At 37.8% G+C, this 20659-nt stretch overlaps 1 protein-coding gene across 3 annotated transcripts in view; it reads right to left on the minus strand.

Annotated features, from left to right (window-relative positions):
- rnf213b (ring finger protein 213b) overlaps positions 1–20659 on the minus strand; it is a 34497-nt gene that overhangs the window by 13388 nt on the left and 450 nt on the right. For 2 of the 3 annotated variants that reach the window (XM_082151605.1, XM_082151604.1), the window contains exons 2-38: positions 19430–20178; positions 19157–19309; positions 18814–18980; positions 18445–18725; positions 18126–18361; positions 17687–17905; positions 17377–17584; positions 17224–17279; positions 16981–17143; positions 16765–16908; positions 16526–16624; positions 16313–16441; positions 15980–16139; positions 15649–15816; positions 15088–15237; positions 13853–14469; positions 13603–13762; positions 13295–13512; positions 11673–11816; positions 11334–11486; positions 9979–11155; positions 9470–9654; positions 9189–9338; positions 5153–9067; positions 4938–5074; positions 4738–4833; positions 4423–4556; positions 4225–4341; positions 3730–3779; positions 3466–3622; positions 3171–3306; positions 2599–2787; positions 2365–2498; positions 2046–2221; positions 1734–1937; positions 1331–1518; positions 133–253 (exon numbers count right to left, since the gene is read on the minus strand). In XM_082151605.1, coding sequence (XP_082007731.1) covers positions 133–253; positions 1331–1518; positions 1734–1937; positions 2046–2221; positions 2365–2498; positions 2599–2787; positions 3171–3306; positions 3466–3622; positions 3730–3779; positions 4225–4341; positions 4423–4556; positions 4738–4833; positions 4938–5074; positions 5153–9067; positions 9189–9338; positions 9470–9654; positions 9979–11155; positions 11334–11486; positions 11673–11816; positions 13295–13512; positions 13603–13762; positions 13853–14469; positions 15088–15237; positions 15649–15816; positions 15980–16139; positions 16313–16441; positions 16526–16624; positions 16765–16908; positions 16981–17143; positions 17224–17279; positions 17377–17584; positions 17687–17905; positions 18126–18361; positions 18445–18725; positions 18814–18980; positions 19157–19309; positions 19430–20145 — 11607 coding nt within the window. In that variant the 5' untranslated portion in view covers positions 20146–20178. The remainder of the gene's footprint in view (positions 1–132; positions 254–1330; positions 1519–1733; positions 1938–2045; positions 2222–2364; positions 2499–2598; positions 2788–3170; positions 3307–3465; positions 3623–3729; positions 3780–4224; positions 4342–4422; positions 4557–4737; positions 4834–4937; positions 5075–5152; positions 9068–9188; positions 9339–9469; positions 9655–9978; positions 11156–11333; positions 11487–11672; positions 11817–13294; positions 13513–13602; positions 13763–13852; positions 14470–15087; positions 15238–15648; positions 15817–15979; positions 16140–16312; positions 16442–16525; positions 16625–16764; positions 16909–16980; positions 17144–17223; positions 17280–17376; positions 17585–17686; positions 17906–18125; positions 18362–18444; positions 18726–18813; positions 18981–19156; positions 19310–19429; positions 20179–20659) is intronic. The other variant, XM_082151606.1, reaches the window with a different exon arrangement.

Here is a 20659-nt window from a genome sequence, read left to right on the forward strand (position 1 = left end):
CAAACGTCACTTTGATTTAGCATCTATCCTGAGAAAATTTGCTATAAGCACTCAAATTTTACTACAGCAAAAATGGCTTTCAATGTCTCGTACAAAAGTAATAAACAGAGCAGACAATAAGCCTAGACTGACCCCATGGAACTGACTGCAGTGTTTCAGAGTCAATGCTTTTATCCGCTCATCTCCAGCTTTCATTTTGATGACCACCTTTTCAATGAAAGCAGCCACTAGCAGCAACCCCTGCCACACTGACCTAAGAAAAAAAAAAGAAAAAAAAGATTTTTACGATATGAATTGAATAAGAATTCATTACATATATACAGTACAGGCCAAAAGTTTGGAAACATTACTATTTTTAATGTTTTTGAAAGAAGTTTCTTCTGCTCATCAAGCCTGCATTTATTTAATCAAAAATACAGAAAAAAATGTAATATTGTGATATATTATTACAATTTAAAATAATTGGTTTTCAATTTATTATACTTTAAATTAGCATTTATTTCTGTGATGCAAAGCTGAATTTTCAGGATCATTACTCCAGTCTTCAGTGTCACATGTGACATCCAGTCTATCACATGATCCTTTAGAAATCATTCTAATATTCTGATTTATTATGAGTGTTAATAACAGTTCTGCTGCCTAATATATTTGATGAATAAAAAAAAGAACTGCATTTATTCAAAATAAAAAAATATTTTCTAATAATATAAATCTTCTTTACTATCACTTTTTATCAATTTAACACATCCTTGCTGAATAACAGTATTGATTTATTTCAAAAAAAGAAAGAAAAAAAATTGCTGACCCAAAATTACAGACCAGTAGTGTATATTGTTGTTACAAAAGATTTCTATTTTTAAAACATTTGCTTCTTTTTTTTTTACTTTTTTTTTTTTTTTTTATTCATCAAAGTATCCTAAAAAAGTATCACAGGTTATGAAAAAATATTAAGCAGCAGAACTGTTTCCAACTTTGATAATGAATCATCATATTAGAATGATTTCTAAAGGATCATGTGATAGACTGGAGTAATGATCCTGAAAATTCAGCTTTGCATCACAGAAATAAATGATAATTTAAATTATAATAAATTGAAAACCAATTATTTTAAATTGTAATAATATATCACAATATTAATTAGTTTTTCTGTATTTTTGATCAAATAAATGCAGACTTGATGAGCAGAAGAAACTTCTTTCAAAAACATAAAAAATAGTAATGTTTCCAAACTTTTGGCCTGTACTGTTTGTCATAATAAATCTTTGTTAATATAAAATCAAGTTTTCAAATTATCCTATTTTCTAATTCTGGAACATTCTTTATAACTCACTTTATAGTATCTAGGTGTTTGAGACAGCCAGGGCTGCAGAGGGCGCTGTAGTCTGGACTAAGCACTCTCTCTAAACATGGCTGAAGTTTCTCAACTCCTTGCAAGAAGGTCTGGCATTCAAGTAGTGATGTTACGGGTAGGAGCTTTGTTTCTTCAACACAGATACCAACAGCTAGAATGTCTTCACACTGTAATGAAACAGTCTCATTAGTCATCATTTAGTAGTTTGACTGCACACTGAAGGTTATATTGCTACATAGCAGTAGTTTAAATAGGCACTGGAATCTAAGTCACCAGCATGTGTTGACCAACTAACTAAGTTTTGCTGATGAACAGCATAACCAGACTAGCATAAACAATCCTAAATCAACATGAAAATCCATGCTACACTCCTGCTCCTCACCATTTCAGGGCTTTCTCTTTTTGATCTTTCTCGTTGGATGATGTGACCCAGCTGAGGGTTGAGCTGAAGGGTATGTGATAATGTGTCCATGCGTGGGGCGTACATTTGGGCTGCTGCAAGGATCCATGATGGAGAGAGCTCAGGCGTTACTGACATCTCCATTTGCAGAGCAAACACACAACCCAGCACTGCAGTACGAAAGACCTGCAAAAAAATGATAATACATACACACACCCAAAGACGCCCACATTAAAACGAGAGTCATGTGAAAAATAAATTTGTTGCCATAGAGACAAAACATTTGTATCTCACCCAAAGCTCTTCCTCAGAGCGGACTTTGAATGACAGAAGAACATGATCAGTCAAGTAGCGCTGACCCAAATCAACTTTCTCTCCCTCTGAGAGTTTCTGAATATAGCTGCCCAGTCCACTGTCTGATACAGCACTAACAAACTGTAGAATCATTGCTTTGCTGCCTTTTTCAGTGCCTGAGAGAAAATGAAAAAGCATTAAGTATAAAGTTTTGCATGACTTTGCATTCCAAAGATAAAGGTGTTTTAAGCACAAGTGTATGTGGTATCTGGTTAGCTAACAGGCCAACTTTAGCCAAACACAAAGCAAGAGAACTCACCTCGCACAAACTCTGATTCCTCCCACAAACTCTGGCAGTATGCTTTTATCCGCCAGCTAAAAGGAGCAGCACAGCGTCGTTCCACTTCTCCAACATACAGCTGACACTGCACATTAATCTCCTGTTCTGGAGTGCTAAAAGATGTAAAAATCCACCTCATCAGTTAAAGTCAGATATTTAAAACCATTTGAATGCCACATTTAATCATAAGCAGGTTTCATGCATTGAAGATACCTTGCATTGTGTAAGAGAGTTAGGTCAAGGAGCTGTTGATCTTCAAAGATATCCAGCCAGAACTGAGACAGACCCTCACTGAGCCCTTCTCCATACAGTAGGTATAAGTTGCAGTCTCTGTCTAACACTTCTAACACTTGGGCCAACACTGGGGTCAAAACACCCTGTAGACAGCGCCACAAAGTGTGCCTGAACACAAACACAGAAATGTTTTGCTCGCTAATTGTTAGTTATCTCTAATCATTCAGTGGAATAAACTTTAATTATCTTATGTTTTGATTGCTTGTATAACAGACACGCAGAGTCACAATAGCCTTTAGTAGGGATGAAGCTTGAGATTTTTGCTTTGTGAAATGCTAGATATGCAAAGCTTCCAAATCATAATTCTACAGTCATTTTTTAACAGTTCAAAGTAGTTACCATTATTTTCTCCCCACAAGATTTAACTGTCTGAGATTTTTATTCTTTTGATTGACATGATATAATTGGCCCTGAGCATCAGCTGTTTTTGACCATCTGGGATATATAGATGATAGATTGTTAATGCTAGTTGCATTATAGTACTGCAGTACCGAAGTGTTCCGCCTTCCTGCAGAGCTTTATGGTTCGTTGCCACTTTATAAGCCCAGTCTTCTGGATTATGAACCAGCTCCTCCTTCCGCATCAGTGCAAACTCCAACCTCCTTAGCAACACTTTCTGGAACCGTACTGTAAATGTATATAAACAAATATTTGTAACTTAAGCTAATAATTTCGGACAGTTTCTAGTTTCAGTAGGACTTGTAGCGATATATATATATATATATATATATATATATATATATATATATATATATATATATACTGTATATATGGGGGGGGGCTGACCTCCTATCCGCCCAGGGTCACCTCCCAGAAGGCCAAGCAATATGTTCATGCGCTCCATACTCCTGGAGGGTTTTTTTCCTATATCTCTCAGCAATGAAGCAGCTTTCTGGGTGCAGGCTCTTATTAGGGACAAACTGTGTAGATGTACTGAATCTCCCTGACAACAAATTAATTATGTTTTAGTCAGAGTAATGCAATTTCTTCCCATATGGCACATCAACATATATGTTTAAACTTATCTGTTGCAAGCTTAAAGCATTTTACCCTCTCACTTTCTGGTCCACTTGTATCCATTTCTTCGGATTGCTTGACATCTGTAAAATGATACTGTTTTTCTTGCATCTTGTAAAAGGTTTTCAGATTTTTTTTAAATAAAATATTAATGGTGCTTGCTTGGGCAAAGCTTGCCACAATGACACTGTTGTGGGTGGTTTCCAGGGTGTTGATATTAAGTTGCTAGGGTGTTCTGGGTGTTTATAGACCCTTGATACGGCTTAGGTCTCTTCTTCAGTGCAAGTCTATAGGATTTTGATCATCTACCAGGTAGAAACTGTAAGACCAGCCACTTACACTTCTCTTCAATAAATTGCACAATTTGAGGGATAATTCATGTTTGTTGAGTTTAATATTAAGTGTTAGGGGATTATTTAAAAATATATTGTTGCCTTAGCCAGCACCACTAATAAATCTGAAAAATATTTTTCAATTTTAGCAATTAGTGGATGTACAAATTGCAGGCAGCATTTGATCTTTACATACCTGACTGGAATGTCTGAGAGATGAGTTTACTTATAGGTATTCCACAAAAAGCCTTAAGATTTAAGCTCATGTCATCAGAATCTCTGAGGTCATCAATATGAGCAGACAGCCAAACTCCTTTAGTAAAAAAGATAAAGATACTTGTTATTTGACAATAATATCTAAACGCGTTTCACCTACCAAAATAGTTCCACTTACCTCCTTGAAAGCCAATGTACTTGTTGCCACTTGTTGTACATTGCTCCCCAATTCGGGAGAGCTTTGTTATGAACACAGTATAGACATTGCATTCATCCGACTTTAAGGATAATATTTCATTCATGGTAGAGTACCTGAGGTAAGAGGAATGAAAGATGAAATGTGATAAAAGATGACTGACTCCTGTACGGACTGTTACTAAACTGAAATCTGATGCAAGTATACTGTAAAATATGAGTAACGTAATCCCCTTTTTTCTAAAAGTCTTTCTCAGAGATTTCATTGTTTTTTAGCCACCAACATCAAAAGACTCACTTCGCTGACGCAATAAGTTCATTTTTGCACAATGACTCTTCCATGTCCATCTGAACCAAGAGAATGCGTAGAGACAGCCCAGATTCCAGGAATAACCTGTGGAAAAAGAGATAACGTACAACAAATTGTTGACCATTTGTTACTAAAGTGAAAGGTACTGAATAAATTAAATATATAATAAAAAATATTATCAAATTAACCGTATCTTGCTGCAAAAAGAAACTTCTGTGTCAAATTGGTGTAAAGAGAGCAGAAGAAGCCGCTCGGTGGACAAACCCAAGGCTGGAGCAAGATTTCTCACATCAGCTCCAGTGAGAAGATTAGAGAATGTGGTTACCTAGCAGAAAACATGAGCATTGTTAAGTCTCTTAAAAGTCTTATGTCCATTTATTGTCTGTCATCTGTAAAACATTACCTCTAAGAATTTGCTCTTGTCCTTATCGGTTTTGTTCAGATGGTTTTTTAATAGGTCTCTGAGAGACTGATGGTTTTGCTGATGGAAATATATTCTCTGAAGTTTGTTTTTCTCCTGATTTCCCAATTCGGAATACTTCAACCTAAGTACGGAGTCTGGTGTGGAACAATTCAAGAGAAAGCTTTTGGCAGTTTCATAGGCCTCCTCTTCCTCATCCATGGTTTTGTTTGACTCCATGGTTTTGATTGACTCCATGCTGTCTCTTGTTTCAACATCAACAGGATCTTCATCCATTTTCACAAGACCAAAATCATCTCCAAGAGTCACAATTTCTTCATGAACCTCTGCATCCTGTACCTTACTTTCAACTTCCATTGAGACATCTCCTTGTGCCTCATCAAGAAATTTGTTAATTTCCTCTTGAGACTCTGTTATATCTTCATCAATGTGATGAGCCACAGTTTCCTCTCTTTTCATGCATATGTCCATGGCCACATTAATGTTAGATCCCTCTTCACTTGGTTCATTGATTTCATTCTTGTAAATGGGAATGCATTGGAGTTCATCATTTTGAGTAGCTTTATCGTGGCCCAATTTTTGTATTTTCTCTAAAGCCTGCAGGAGTGCACTGGCACAAGCATCGCCATGGAAACCAACAAAGGCATCTGATAAGCTGAAATTTGCTTCAGTAGATTCAGACTGCTGAACTTTTGAGAACTCTTGCACCCACTGTTTGAGTTTTACCAAAACTCTGTGCTGCCAAGGAGTCAAATCTGTACTTCTGTCAACTTTGTGTTTCTCCAGTCTGTTTTTAAGGGGAACAGGAAACTTTCTGTAGACTTTTTCCTGGTCTTCCACCACAACTAGTCTGAAGTCTCTGTGAACTCGACACTTTACTCTATGTGAACCAAGTCCCAAATCAACATACTGCTGTCCACTGAAGTACACATAGTATTGATTCAAAGCATCATACAGGCTTTCATATAGATTAAGGAGATTCAAAAGGATGACCGTTCGACCTGTCTCCATGCATGCCTTTATTCTACTCACATTGCGGCATATCTGGGCATACTCCTGGTCTTTGGGAAATCCTGATCCAAAGACAATTTCTGGGCATGTATAGTTCTCCTTGGAGAAAATATGGTGTTGGATTATGTGTAAGGCAGCATTGTTAGTTGTAAGCAAAAGAAGGTATCGACATTCTTTGTCACTGTGGTGGTTAAGACTTTTTTCAATCATTGTCAATGTACTTGGCCTTTGGACATCTTGAATGTTTTGGAAGATTTCCAAGAAATAATCAAGTGGATCAAAATCATCCCTTTGTCCACTGAAGTTTCTCAACACAGCCTCTGCCAACTCACTGTCACATGGCTCTTGATCTGAATCGCTGACTGTTGCAAAAAGCATTTTTATCAAGCTATAATAATCTCGGAGTCCAAAGAACTGCTCACTGTCAGTTTTACAGATGTTTAGGAAGCCTTTTGCCAATTTTGGCAGAAGGTGCTTGATTTTGAGAACAACGGTTGATGAGGATTCGCAGATGCCTTCAGCTGTCTCAACTAAGTCTTTTTCACTTGGGTCCCAACGGGACACAAAAATACCCCTGTTCATTTTTGCTGGATCGAGAGCCCAGTTTGAGATTCCAACAAATCCAACCTTCATGTATGGTTGTGGGTTGTCACTGTCTATGCATCCATCCTCTAGAAGAGGATGCAATGTCTTTAATGGCATCTGAGGAGAGTCCTCTGCAAGTCCTATTTCATCCAGTACAACTACTGACACATACTCTTCTAAGTTCTTATCTTTTTGGAACCGGGCACAGTTCCGGAAGGTTCCAATGATTCCTTCTGGGCTTGAGTGAGGACTGCACTGAAAGGACACCATGTGAACCTCCTTGAGTTTCTTGAATAAGTCACAGTGAGAGGCCTGGCGCTGCATTGCATCTGCTACAACAGTCTTAGCAAGAGATTTTGAGCTCCCTGGCTTGCCAACCAGAAAGAGTGGGATTCTCAACTCAATGCAGACCACCATAAGGAAGACATTCTCTTTCAAAGCCAGATTTTTGGCAATCGTTTTTCTTGTTTGGATCTGCTTAAGAAAGAAGTCTTGGCATGAAGTTATCTCCAGCTCCAGTGACTCTTTAGAGTTAAACTCATCAGGAAAGTATTTGCTGATAGTCTGTAGGTATGGACTTTTGTCTTCAAGTGATGGGTAATAGCAAACACCGACTGCAAGCACCAAGCATTTCAAGATCATCTGCTTAATTTCAATCAAGCGGAAACTTGGAAAAAAATCATCTCTGTGGTTGTAAAACCAAACCAGGACACCCATTGATCTCTCCACATCCCTAAGGCTTACAAAGCTGCATTCATCTGCTTGGCTGCGCATGTATTTCTGAGAGGCAGCCAAAACTTCTGTGATCACACGATGGCATGCTAGGGGCAATCCATGATCTCTCATTTGTTTTTGCACAATCTGACGAATGTAAGAGAGTTCAGCTGAATCACTTAACTGTCCAAAATCCCATACCAGAGGCACCATGCTTGGGGGTAACGGGTGAACACGGTACACAAGCTGTCTCATGGGAACTTTACCAAGGCGATCCTCAGTTTCCTCAGCTTTCACTCTGTATCCTAAACCAGCTTGCTCCAAGCGATCAACCATTTTGGGTGTGTGTCTCCTGTATGGATTGCAAGCAGCAATTATTTTCAGGCCAGAGTTTTTCTTCAGAGGGTATCCCTGTACAGTTTTGTCACATAGCACTTCCTTAATGGCAAAGATTGCTTCGGTTGTGTTGGCTTCATCAAAAAACAAAACGGTGTCGAGTTTATAATTTTGCCAATTGTTCTGAGCAAGTTCTTCTGCTTCCCGCACCTTCCTATAGATGATGTCAGAAGTAGTACCTCCATGAACTTTGACTAATTTCATGTTTTCAACATTTCTGCCTTCACGTTGCAGATCACAGAGAAAGCGCACAAGCCGTGTTTTCCCACAGCCAGTTTCTCCCATGATGATCACAGGAATCTCACATCTGAATCTCATATGAATAGCCAACATCTTCATAACATTGTCAGTAGTGAGTTCATACGTTGGATCTGGATCAAACTCTCCTTTTACCCAGCCTTTTTTGGCACCAACAACAAAGGAAATTCTTCGTATCTTGTCTTCTCTGGACAGGTTATCAAAGTCCTCAGATAGGTTAATTCTTTGTCGCTCAATGTCTGTAAACAGGTCTTGTGTCATCACATTTTCCATTAACACTTTGCCACTTTTTGGATCGACTGCATTAAGAATTGTCCCATTTTTCTTTACGTGGAATCCTAAGAAAGACATGGTGGAATGATCTGCATTGAAAAAGATGTATGGGTGAGATTCATTTTCCCATTGTTTTCTAATAGATAGGATGTCTAACTCATCTTCATTCTCAGAGAAAAAGGAGGGGCTCTGGTCAGAGATGTCAATGGAAGGAGAGGCAAAGTCTCGAGCCATGTGAATCATGAATTTTACTATGAAGCCCTTAAAGCCACTTAAATTGTCAGCAAGGAAGTCTGGATCACAGAACAAGGAATTCTCACAGTCTTTAAGCTGCAGGTTAAGAAACCAAGTAAAGTGCTTTAATTCTGCCCATGATGGGTCCTTCAAGCCGTAGTTTGACAAAAGATGATGGAGACAGTCAACTGGATCACCTTCTACAGAATGAGCTTGATATTTGAAGTGATCCAAGTTGAAATTCCTGTTGAACCTCTTTAGGTATTGGTAGGGTCTCTGAATGTCTTCACTTTTAAACTCTCCATTATCCATCAGTGGATCCAAGGATGTGTACCCCCCTTTTTTTCTCAAGATCTCCAAATTCTTGATGTCTTTAGGGGGCCTGCAGAAGATAGTAGGCAGTGCATTCAAAAACCCATGGGTTGTCTGTAAAACAAAGAAATGCAGAATTCCAGGTTAGTCCCACAATCAAAACGTTTTAATTATGACTCAAGGAGCAAAAAGTTAATCAAACGGAGAATTTTTTTTAACAAAGCAAACATTCTACCTCCATTTGGGTTTTACTCTTTTGACCCTGCCGAAGTACTTCAATTGCCACTAAGTGAGCTGCATTTCTCCTCCATATAGTTCCCTTGCTGTCACTAAGACATCCTAGAATTAGCAATTTGAATAGGAATTCCTCCAAGCCATGACGCACCTGTAGAGTCAAGAAATCCATTAATAGCAATCCAAAATGTAAAAGGAAATGTAGTGAAACACCCCAAAATAGTATATAATAGTGCACGCTATGATAGCTAAAATGATTAAGATATTTTTTGAAAAACATACGGCTGCAGCATCAATGTGCAACAGCAAAGGGTCCTGCTCTCTCAGTGGATCTAGTCTCTCAGACAGAGTTTGGACAAATCCATGCATGTCAACGTAAGGCTCGATGAGTCTGATTGTTTGAAAAGTGGCTGTTGGAACTTCTCTTCTGAACTGCTCAAAAAGACGCTTGACATAGAGAGACTTTCCTGCAACAAGAGTAGGGAGAAATTCCAAAGAAAGAAGAGTATCAGCATGTCTAGTCTTGTCTACAAGAGAATATTATCACCATATTTAAAGCCAAGATAAAACACAACCCTTTTTATTTCCACAATGTGGAAATACATTTTTGTTCCACAATTTTTTTATAGCACATATTTGGAGGGAATATCAGCCAGAAATCAAAATAGCTTCAGAAGCAACGATGAAGCAAACTATTACAATTTGATGATACCTAGAACATGTGTTAAGAAAGTAAGAGTACATTTTTTATTTCATGTTGACTTACAGTATATAATATATCCAATGCTTACCAACAGCTGGACGTTCAGATGCAATCATCCAGACAGAGAGTTGCTCTGGATAGACTTTTGAGTTTGTGACCAGCTTAGACGGTATATGGAAGTGATGGCGAATATAATTTTTCATTCTTTCTGCAGATATATTCATACCAGTTTGCACCTTATAGTTGCTGAAGAAGGAAGGAATATATCTATCCTGGTTTACAGGACAGACCATCACTAGACGGTAATGAGGCCCAGCACACCGTTCATGTGTCTCAAAGTATTCCACCAGAGCCACACTCACATCATAGGTCAGTGATCCTGGATTGACTAGAGTGTAAATCTTCTTATGACCGTTTGCAGTACCCTGTAATAGGCATCGGCGGAGGAAGATCTCCACCTCCTCTTTAGTTGTCTCCTCCTGGCACATTAATACCTCATCAGTTGTTGGAAGAGGCTGCTGTGGACTCTCCGCATAAAACGACAGAGTGGTGCTAATCAGTTCCGCATCAGAGCATTGGACAAGGTTCGGCCTTCCCTCTTGTATAATCGGAGGAATCTTGCGTTTGATGTGCATTTGATTCATGTCAGAGAGATTGGAGAGAAACCGCCCAAGTGTTTCAACATCCACATGGTGGGTAAGGAATCTGGACATGTTCTCCTTAAATTGCTGCCACAGGTCCTCCAAGCATTCCATTCCACCGTGTAGTAAAGGCAGGCCAAATTCACTATTCTGGTCTGATTCCTCTGCCGTGTCACATTGAAACATAGATTCAGTCTCAGTTGCTTTTTCAAAGGCCTCTCTGATCTCATTTAGGGTGCAATCTGATTTAATAGGAGTCAAAAGATGCCACATATGTTGTGGCACAGGTTTCCTTCTGATAGTGACACCGTTGATCCATTCGCAAAGATAGACCACTTGCTCTGAAGTGTAGTGATTCAGTGCGTAGTACTGAGAGCGCATCTTAGTCAAGTGGCTACACCACTCTTTATGGAAGCCCTCCAGGGAGCGACACAGCTTTTGAAGCTCCTCTGTAACCTCACCCCGATATTCAACACACTTGCTTAAAAGGGAAAAGCTAACTTGAATGCAGGGTTGATCTTGGTGGTTGCATGTTATCTGTGCTCCCCAGTTTCGGAAGAGCATATTACCCGATGTGCGCAACTGCAGAAGGATGTGGCCCATCCTCTGAACTCCTTCAAAAACCTACAGAATGAAAACAGAGGTAAGTCTCTACAAAACAAACTTTAATTTCCTTAAAAAAAGTGATGCAAATAGAGAGATGATTGTATCTGGTCTTTTATTGGGAATTTATGTTTTCAGACATTGTTAGTTTAATATTTTTTGCAAAATGTTGGTGGACAATGGTGATAATGGACCCAACCTGAGTAAACTTGTTGACTTGATCCCTTCCATGCTCCCCTTTAGATGACATCAACATGAGCTTATTCTGCAGCTCTAAGAGTTCATTAAGATTGTATGTCTTTGTTTGTTTGTTCTTCGTCACTTTTACATGAAAGACATTCTCCAAACCTGTCTACAAACAAATCACAACTTATTGTTACCAAATTGATGCTCATAAACTCAAATATTCTACAGAATGTCTGTTTAGTAGAATAGTATCATTGATTTAAGAAAGCTTTTTAAAAGTAAAAGTCTGATTTTAAGCCACAGAGCATTTGTGTTTTAGGCATTTAACATTTTTATACTAGTATCTACTCACTTTCCCATTGAAATCTTCAGGCCAGCCCACATGATACACGCCTCCAGTGTTGATAGCTGAGGCCAGGGACAAAGATGATTGCTCTACAGAGCCATGAGTCTCCCTTAAACCTTTTAGCCAATCCAACCACCGAGCGGAGTCTCTCTGTATACAAGATTTATAGATATAGATATATTGTCAACACTTCATTGAAAGCATGTATGGACATGCTTATGGACATGATAGTGATTAGCCAGTTTTAAATTGCATTAATTCGGCACCTATTCATTGAAAGAAAATAGACAATTTATAATACTTGTAAACACTAGCGGCGCCAGGATTTTGATTGTAGGTGGGCCTCCAGAAAACTGGATGGGCCAGTTAAAATAAGGCAAAAAAATAAAATAAAAAAATAAACGGGTTCCCCTTCATCTCCGTTTCAGCGCTTTTCTGGGCACTGAGGACAGCGACTCAGTAGCCTAACAGTTACCTGAATTTAATGCGTAATTAGCATAGGTAAAAAAAAGAAAAGAAAACTTAAACAGGAATTTTTTGTTGCTTTTTTGATACAATTACAATTTCATTTAATTTATTGTTTAGTAAAATTATAGGCCTATTATTTTTAGTTTATTAACAGCAACAACAGCTGTAAAGATGAAGTTGACGATCGCCATATCTCCGTAGTGAACGCGCCTATAGAGAGAAATGCACATCATGGATTACATCTCTGATTATGTAGCCTATTTCTTTTCGTTTTAAATTGTTAAAAAGACATTTCAAGCTTTCTTAAGATATATTTCATGTCTCTGAGGCCTACGCTGAGTTTCGTTAAGTTAGGATGAGAATGAGATGCGCTCCAGTTCACAAGCGGACGCCTCCATGATTAGGCCTATATCGTCTGCTATATTTGCTTCTTGGTTCCAGGCAATTGGTTGATAATTTTTTTTTATTAAAATTAAGATATAATTTATACAAAACGAAATTCACTTAAAAAAAGTCTTTCTACAAAACAAAACTTAATTAAGTGGTCAAAATCATGTCTGACCCACGCCATGTCTCTCGATATATTGCGCATCCTATCTTACTCTGCGGTTCACTTTTCATAATCAACATAGATGAAAAAATAACATTATAATATTTTAACAAATATGAAACTAAATGAGCTTATTTAATGGCTACAACACGTAGGCTATAGTAGACCTACAGACTCTCTATTTGTACAAATTGCTGCACATTCATTTTATTCTGAATTTTGCACACATAAGTTGAAAGTCATTTGTTTGTGCATAGCAAAACATATCTGCAACATTTATCAAGTTCACTGATAATTATGCGTGCATTTATTAATTATTATCTTAATGAATAATGAAACAAGGACGAAGCATGTAAACTGCGTTGTTTGTTTAGAATGGAATGGATCGCAAATAGATCCGAACGAAGAAACGTACAAAACCATAGTAGAAAATGGGTGGGCCCAGACCTAAAATGGGTGGGCCCAGGCCCACCCGGGCCCAATGGTAGCGCCGCGGCTGCTTGTAAAACGTAGAAAATAAAATAAAAAAGGTGTGCATTTACTCATTTAACTTCTCAAGCAATCTATCATAAGATTAATATTTATGAATTAGGTGTTTACAGAAACTAACCAGTTTATCCAGGAGTTTCTTATCTTTGTCTTGGGTGTCCCATACTTGCTTAGCATGGTCCATAAACTCTTCAAATCCTGCATCTTTTGGTAGTGAGTAAAGCAAAGGGCCATAGCCCATCACAGCAGTTTCAAAACTGGCTAGCCTATCAATGTCTACATCATTCTCTCCAGCAGAAATTGATGCCAGTTCCATAAAAACTTTCAGGTCCCTTAAACCTGGATGAAATAAGAAGTAAATTGACAGAAATGTATTGAATATGAAGATTTTTTCCACAGTTTAAAATAGATAAATCTGGAAAATCTTACTTAGAATTTGCATTTTGACCCATTTAATCAGAGTATCACTTTCCAAGAATGCCTTCAGACAGGCTGTGTGCTGGCGTTTGACATCTGCCAGATTTTGCCTGGCGCTGATGAGATCATCACTCAGCGAACCCAGAGTGTTTTGTTTGAATGAGTCATCTCTCTATACATAAAACAAAAAATGTTCACAAATCTAAACAAAAACACATACATGCTAAATTTAATGTGATCACAATAAAGATTGGTCTCTTACCACTTGAGTCAGGCAGTGTATTTGACTGAAGTCTCCTTGCAATCCCAACCTATCTTTAATTTTCAGAATGACCTCAGCAGATTCTGCAGCATGGTGAAGGCGGCTATATTCCTGAATCTGATTGAGACGATTCTCTGGCCAGTTCTCATCCTGAAAATGATGGCTTTTCAGCATAGTGGCCATCAAAGTAAACTCTTTCTTTAGACGATCTCCTTCACCCTGATCCCCACACCAGTTCAAAGCCTGGTCCACCTCTTTGAAACAAGTTTCTCCAATTGCAATCCGTTTACCAAGGTTAAGGAAGTCAGTAAGACAAGGCCTCCAGATTCTTTCATGGACTTCTGTAAAGTCTAGAGACAAAAGCTGAGGACCAGGCATTAAATATTCTGTTGCCCTTTCTCGCCATAAACATAGAAGAATGTTGCTGGTTTTCACTTCATACATCTCCCGTGCCATTTCTTGGACTTGCAGATTAGAAGTGTAGAATAACACTTGCCTTGTGCTGTTTTTGTTGATATAGTCTTTGGAGAAATATGTTTGCACTTCAACCAGTTTGTGCAGTGGTTCCGCCTGAAGGTTGGTTTTAACCATGTCTTCAAGGGAAGAAACCTCCGGTACTGATGTGCCCACATGGCAGGAATGGAAAACAAAATGTTATTATAAAAATCTTCAGAGAGCTTCATAAAAGTCTTGGCAGGGGATTTCAAACTGGGGTCCACAAAACATTTGAGATAAATCTTTTTTTTTTTTTCACAATAGTATTTTATTTTATTTTATATATGTGTAATGCAATTAGTGTAAGTAAACACATTTACTGGATCTGATATTATCTCATTCTGCTATCTAAGGACTGCTAAGAAATCATGAGATTAATCATGTTTTGTTTTTTTTTACTTTATTGACAGATTTAGATTGTGAAAGAAATAACAAATTTGTGTACAATTTTGTGAAGAGAATATATATATATATATATATATATATATATATATATATATATATATATATAAACATATATATATATTTACTTTATACAAATTTTTATAATTTCCTTTGTTTCTAGGAAATGCAACAATATAAATACCAATAATTTTATATTTGGAAACAGCATGTTGTCTTTATAATATCACACTTGTTATTTATCAGACATAGTATAATGGGTCTTTCATCTTCATCGTATTTGCGGGTGCTTGGCAACAAAAAGTTTGAAAACCACTGTCCTAAGGTACCTTCCTTACCATCTATGACATCTTCAATCTTCCCCAGCATATTTATAAAGTTGGTCATGTACTCCTTCTGTTGCTCAAGCGCTTTCAAGTCATTTTCTCTTTGACTGAGTAGCTCGGACACATCGACTGAGATATTCTCTTCTTTCTTGTTGCTCTTATCTAAAGCCAAAATAAACAAAAATATACAAAATAAGCTGGTGCCTAATGAAGACTAAAAGTAATAAGTAATTCAGAAATTAAGTGAATAAAGGACTGTTCACACCAAGTACTATATCTATAAAGATAACTATTATGATATCTATATTAGCATCATTTGCCGTTTCAAATGCTCAAGCTCTTTAAAAGTCAGGTCAATTCTGATTGGCTGTCAATGGTTTTACTATTCATCAGCTGTAAAAAAAAAAAAAAAAAAAATCTGAAAGTGATCCACTGATATAATTCCTCTGTGTCGTTTGTCGTTATAGCTGTGGTGTGGACTTCCCTATTATCATGGAATTGTAATGATTAATTTTATAGTTATAGCTATTCTTATAGCTATTGTCCTTGGCATGAATGTCCGTTAAGACTTACACTGGCTGAAAAGCCTCTGAAATTGACTCTTATATTTAAAGATAGTCTTAAGGTGGCCCAGGGGTAAACTTCCCTGGCAAAGTTTCTGAATCAGACAACCCAAGAATGACTGACTATCTGCTATTAAACGACTGGCATCATCTTCTAACTTCCACTGATTCCAATTGTCTGTGAAAATGAAACAAGCCACAATGTTAATGAACAACTGCTGCCCCTACTTTATTTATATACAAAGATTCTTAAATTGCGTCCAAGTGTTCTTTCTCTGAATAGTCACATTGTTGTTAGACAATGTTAAAACCATGAAACTTGTGAGACATAGTCACTGCACCTTGAGACAAAAGGAAGTTGATTGCTGATTGTGGGTCCAGTAGACGACCTTCGTGATTCTCCTCAAAGCGAGCTGCTGACTCCACAATAATGGAGGACACGACAGACCATGAAATATTCTTGGAAAAGAGAGAGCGTAAAAGGCCTCCTTCCTTCTTTGCCTGCAAGAAAAAGGCAAAAAGACACAAAAATGTTTTACAAAAAGGCACCAGAACAAGATGTACAAATACACCAATCTACCTAATATTCTTTAAAGAAAAGAAAAGAGTGAGTGATACATAAAACAAAACTGCATAAACAACATAATTCTATCAGCTTCAAAAGGTGACATTACCTGACACTGGTTCTTAATAGCAGCCTCACACAACTCTCTGAAACAAGACTGAAGGTTTGCATGACTATTCTCAATAGCCTTTGCTGACATCTCCAAAAAGTACATACCAATCTTGTCAATGTCAGAGGTCTGAAAAACAAAAGGAGGATGGCTACATACATTATCTACAATTCCAATGTACTGTATACTTCTAAAATAAGGTTCATATCTTACCTGGGACGCTCTCCGTTTCAGGTCTCGGTCTAATAAATCCATCCAGCTTTCAGAGATGCCTGGTATTGAACACTCAATCCCATACAATTCATTCCACAACTAAAATGAAGAATATATCAAATGACTATTTTATAGACCCAGCCACAAGGTCAAGAACTCTGACCTGCAGATCTGCATAGCACAATTCATCTGTGGCTTAAGACCGTCATGCAGTTGATTAATTGTGCTGATTACTTCACCTGTATTTCTCTTGAGTAAGTGAATCTGGAGGTCTGCATCATAGGTTCGAGGAGCAACCCATCTCTCCACTTTGTGAAATCCCTTTGAATGTCCTTAAGTTTAGACAAAAGCTGTTTGTCCTGTTGTTTCATTTCCTCTCCACCCTGCAAAATAAAATGATTTACTTAAAAAGACAGAATACCATGACTGACAAGAAGACCTCAATGATACAGTACCTTTGAAAACGTATCATGAAGAATTTCAGCCACTTTGAGTAGGAGCTGGAAAGAGAGCACTGTGACTTTGTAATGTGAGACAAGACGAGCATTCTTGCAAGCACTCTTGTGAACACTTATGCAACGCTGAAGGATTAAATCCAATGACTTGGGCTCCATGATTCTATTGATTAAAGAAATTCTGCATTAATACCTGCTCAATATCAAATGACAATGAATCCCACATATAATGAACTTCCATACCGCCCTCTGTCCTCCTCAACCTTCTTCAACAAGAAGTTCAGGACCTTTTCGGTTGCCTGCAATTTAAAAAACAAACACCGGTTGGTATGAAAGTGTTCTCTCGATGCCAAATACAAAACCTGTAGAGCAAGCGAAGTGCCCTTAATCAAATACCTCCAGATATTTCAGATCAGTGTTAGTCTTTTGTTCAGTCTCCTTCATTCTGTATATCAGACTCTGGATCAGGATTTCAAAACCACTTCCAGTCATCTGGGCAAACTCAGGGACATCCTCAAATGCCACAATGGAAAGCCAGCTTTTCAACAAGTAAGGCTGATCTTTGGTCATTGGTAAGTGATCTCTGATCATCTGAAGGACCATCCTACAAAATTAAGAACAACACATGTAATCTCACACATATCTATTTTCAAGTCATTATGAAATTTTGAGAATTAAAAATTCTCCTAAAGGTATTCAGACAAACCTCTTTTTATCAGGGAGTCCTCTAATTCTCTCCCTAAAAGATCGATACTCTATGTTTTCAAGCCCTGCCCAACTCTGTTCGTCCATAGCTGAGCCTGGATCTGACTTTGCCCCTTTGCCCTGTGCATTGAGCTTTCTCAATAAATGAAGGACAGGAACAAGTAACACTATCTCAGAGATCAGATTCCTTGAACATTGGTTCATCAGTCCAATCACAGTGCTGCAAAGAAACCAAAGTTATGATGATAATTGTGGTGTCTTTAAAGACATACCCATTAAAAATGCAAAGAATAAATAAACATGCAGAAGTATTTGCTTTATATGGTGCTTTAGGGGAAATGGATATTTTGTAAGTCGCTTTGAATAAGCGTGCATAAATGTAAATGTAGATGAAATTAAATTCTATAAAACCACAGATTTTTCCGATAAATCTTGCTCACAAGTCAATTGAAGGTAGGGCTGTTAGGGTTGTTTGCATTTCTCCAAGAGAAGCAGTCCTTTCAGAGACAACATGGCAGAGTTTGCCCCAGTCTTTTGTGCTGAGATCCACTCTGCAGCCACGGCACACCTGGAACACTGAGAGGGCCACTTCCAAAGATATGGGGCTCTCTGAAGTTTTCCCTCCAGATTTTCCTTTTAAAATGGAACTCAGTCTTTCAGAAATCAATCCAGTGACCTAAAACAAAGAGGGCAGATCTATAGTCATTCAACTCTTTAGGATAGTCTTTTGGAAATGGAATAAAGCTACAGAAAACTCACACATACGTTTATTTGAGAGACGAAGAGATTCGCTGGAAATGTCAAACGTCTCATGACCGAATGAAAACCTTCTTGGCATCTGTTTAGGTGTTCAATAAGTGTCTTGTTGTCTTCATTGATGAATGTCCCCCATTTCTGAAACACTCTGTCCAGCAGTACATGAGCTGAGGTCTCCCAATGTTTGTAAATTTCTTTTTGCTCATTCTGAAACCACCAGTTCTTCATCCTTTCGATAAAAAATCTTGAACTTGAACTTATAAAACCTTCATAAAGGTGTAGTTCTTGAGAGGAAATACAATCACAGATCAGGAATGACATCATATACAATGTACAATGAATTACCAAAAAACATAACTTTTAAAACAGTACCTTTTACTGTATTGTCAGTGGGGGTGTAAAGACATCTTGATGCTATTTCCTCAATGAAGTCATGTTGTTTCTGCACTGCATACTTATAATATATTGGAACACCCCGTGCAAACCTTTCCCAAACTGAAAATGTTGCTTCAATCAAATAGCCTTCCTGTCGTAGGCCCCTAAACGCAAGAAAAAATGATATAACAGTCAAAAACACTGACACTTTACGACACATATATCACACATAGCTTTTACATCAGTTATATGTTCTTGCACAATTTATATTGTATTTGCTACTATATGCTATAAAATATATGCTAATTATGTTTTTATAATGCATTAATGAGAGACTTACAAAAAATGTGTAATTTCTAGTTTAAAGCTTTCATTTTCAAAAAGGAGCAAAAGAGAGTCATTTTGGTTAAATTTGAATCTTTTGTCCAGAACAGCATAAATGTAGAAAGTGAACGCCGGATCTTTGTCTGGAGCCCTCACTGGAGAAGGTTTTCTATGAAAAAAAAAAAATATATATATATTGAAATAAATATTTTAAAAATTAGAGGTCATATACTGTATCTATTTAGGTCAAACATTTGATATAAGTGCATTATATTATAATGTTGCAAACCTTGTATCGACCTTATCCGCTGCGGTCTGCTTCTTCTCCTCCTTAGACTCTTTAGTCTTTCCTGCTGCAGCAGCCGCTGCGTACGATTTTGGCTCTTCTGTTCCTGACTTGAGGTTAGTGTCTTTTTGTGAATCTCCTTCTAAATGTTTTTCATTTGTGTCTTTATCTTTTTGATGATCTCCATCTTGTTCTCTGCAACCATCTGATAGGTCAGTCCTGTCTTTTGTCTCCTTAGTAGGTTCCCTTGATTCACTCATTCTCCTTTTCTTCCTCTCTACACTTTCCTTCTTTTCTCCATCACTTTCATTTCCTTTGCTCCTTGGCAGCACAGTTTCCACCTCCATCCTAACATCTTCAGGACTGGGGTCTGTTGGCTGTGACACTTCTGTGGTCTCTGTATTGCCATTTGTCTCTGTTTGTGTCTGCTGTGTTGCATGACTGACAGTCTCTGTCTGAGTCTCCTTGTTTTCCAACCTACTTGAGCCTGTTTGAGTCTGAGCCTCTTTGCTCAGCGGCTCAGACTCTGTTGCGCCTGTGCTGTGTCGTCCATGGCCTCTGGATCTGGATCTGGATCTGCTTGGGTGACTCGTACGCTTGCCTTTTGGTTGATTCTGTGAATTCGTTCTAAATGAAGATGTGCTGCCATCTCTTTTTTGAGTCCCCTTCTTCTGTTCACCTGCATTTCGTTTCGCTCTACCCTTTCCCTTCTTTGGCATTTCTACCTTCTTACAGCTTGTGGCTTCCTGGTTCTTGGAAAAGAGGTTCAAAGGTAAAAGATCTTCAAAAATAAATATTTTGTAAATGTGTATCATGTAATATAAAGGCTATGGCACAAGGAGACTAAAGGCACGGCTTAGTGCGTCACTAATAGTGTATGATTGCAGAACAACAACAAAAAAGTTTGTATTGAACATTGATTGATCAACACATTTTGTGGAGAAATCATGTGTGTGTGTCTTCAAAAATGTAAAATGTCAAAAATGCACAATGGTTTCAAAAATGGGTTTCAGAATGCGTTTAAATTATGAATTTGTATAAAGAAAAATGCCGTAGTTTGCCATAGAGACTATTGCCTAATCATGGAAGTAGTAGACATCCATGATTTTGCCTGTGGCCATTATGGTTAGGCTGCAAAAACCACAGTTTAAACACGTTAGGCTACTACACAATGACTTTTTAATTTTTCACAAGGAATCACAGGACATTGCATTGCCCCGCAAATTCATAACA

The sequence above is a fragment of the Leuciscus leuciscus genome (assembly GCF_965113295.1).
Source record: "Leuciscus leuciscus genome assembly, chromosome: 21".
NCBI classification, from domain to species: Eukaryota; Metazoa; Chordata; class Actinopteri; order Cypriniformes; family Leuciscidae; genus Leuciscus; species Leuciscus leuciscus.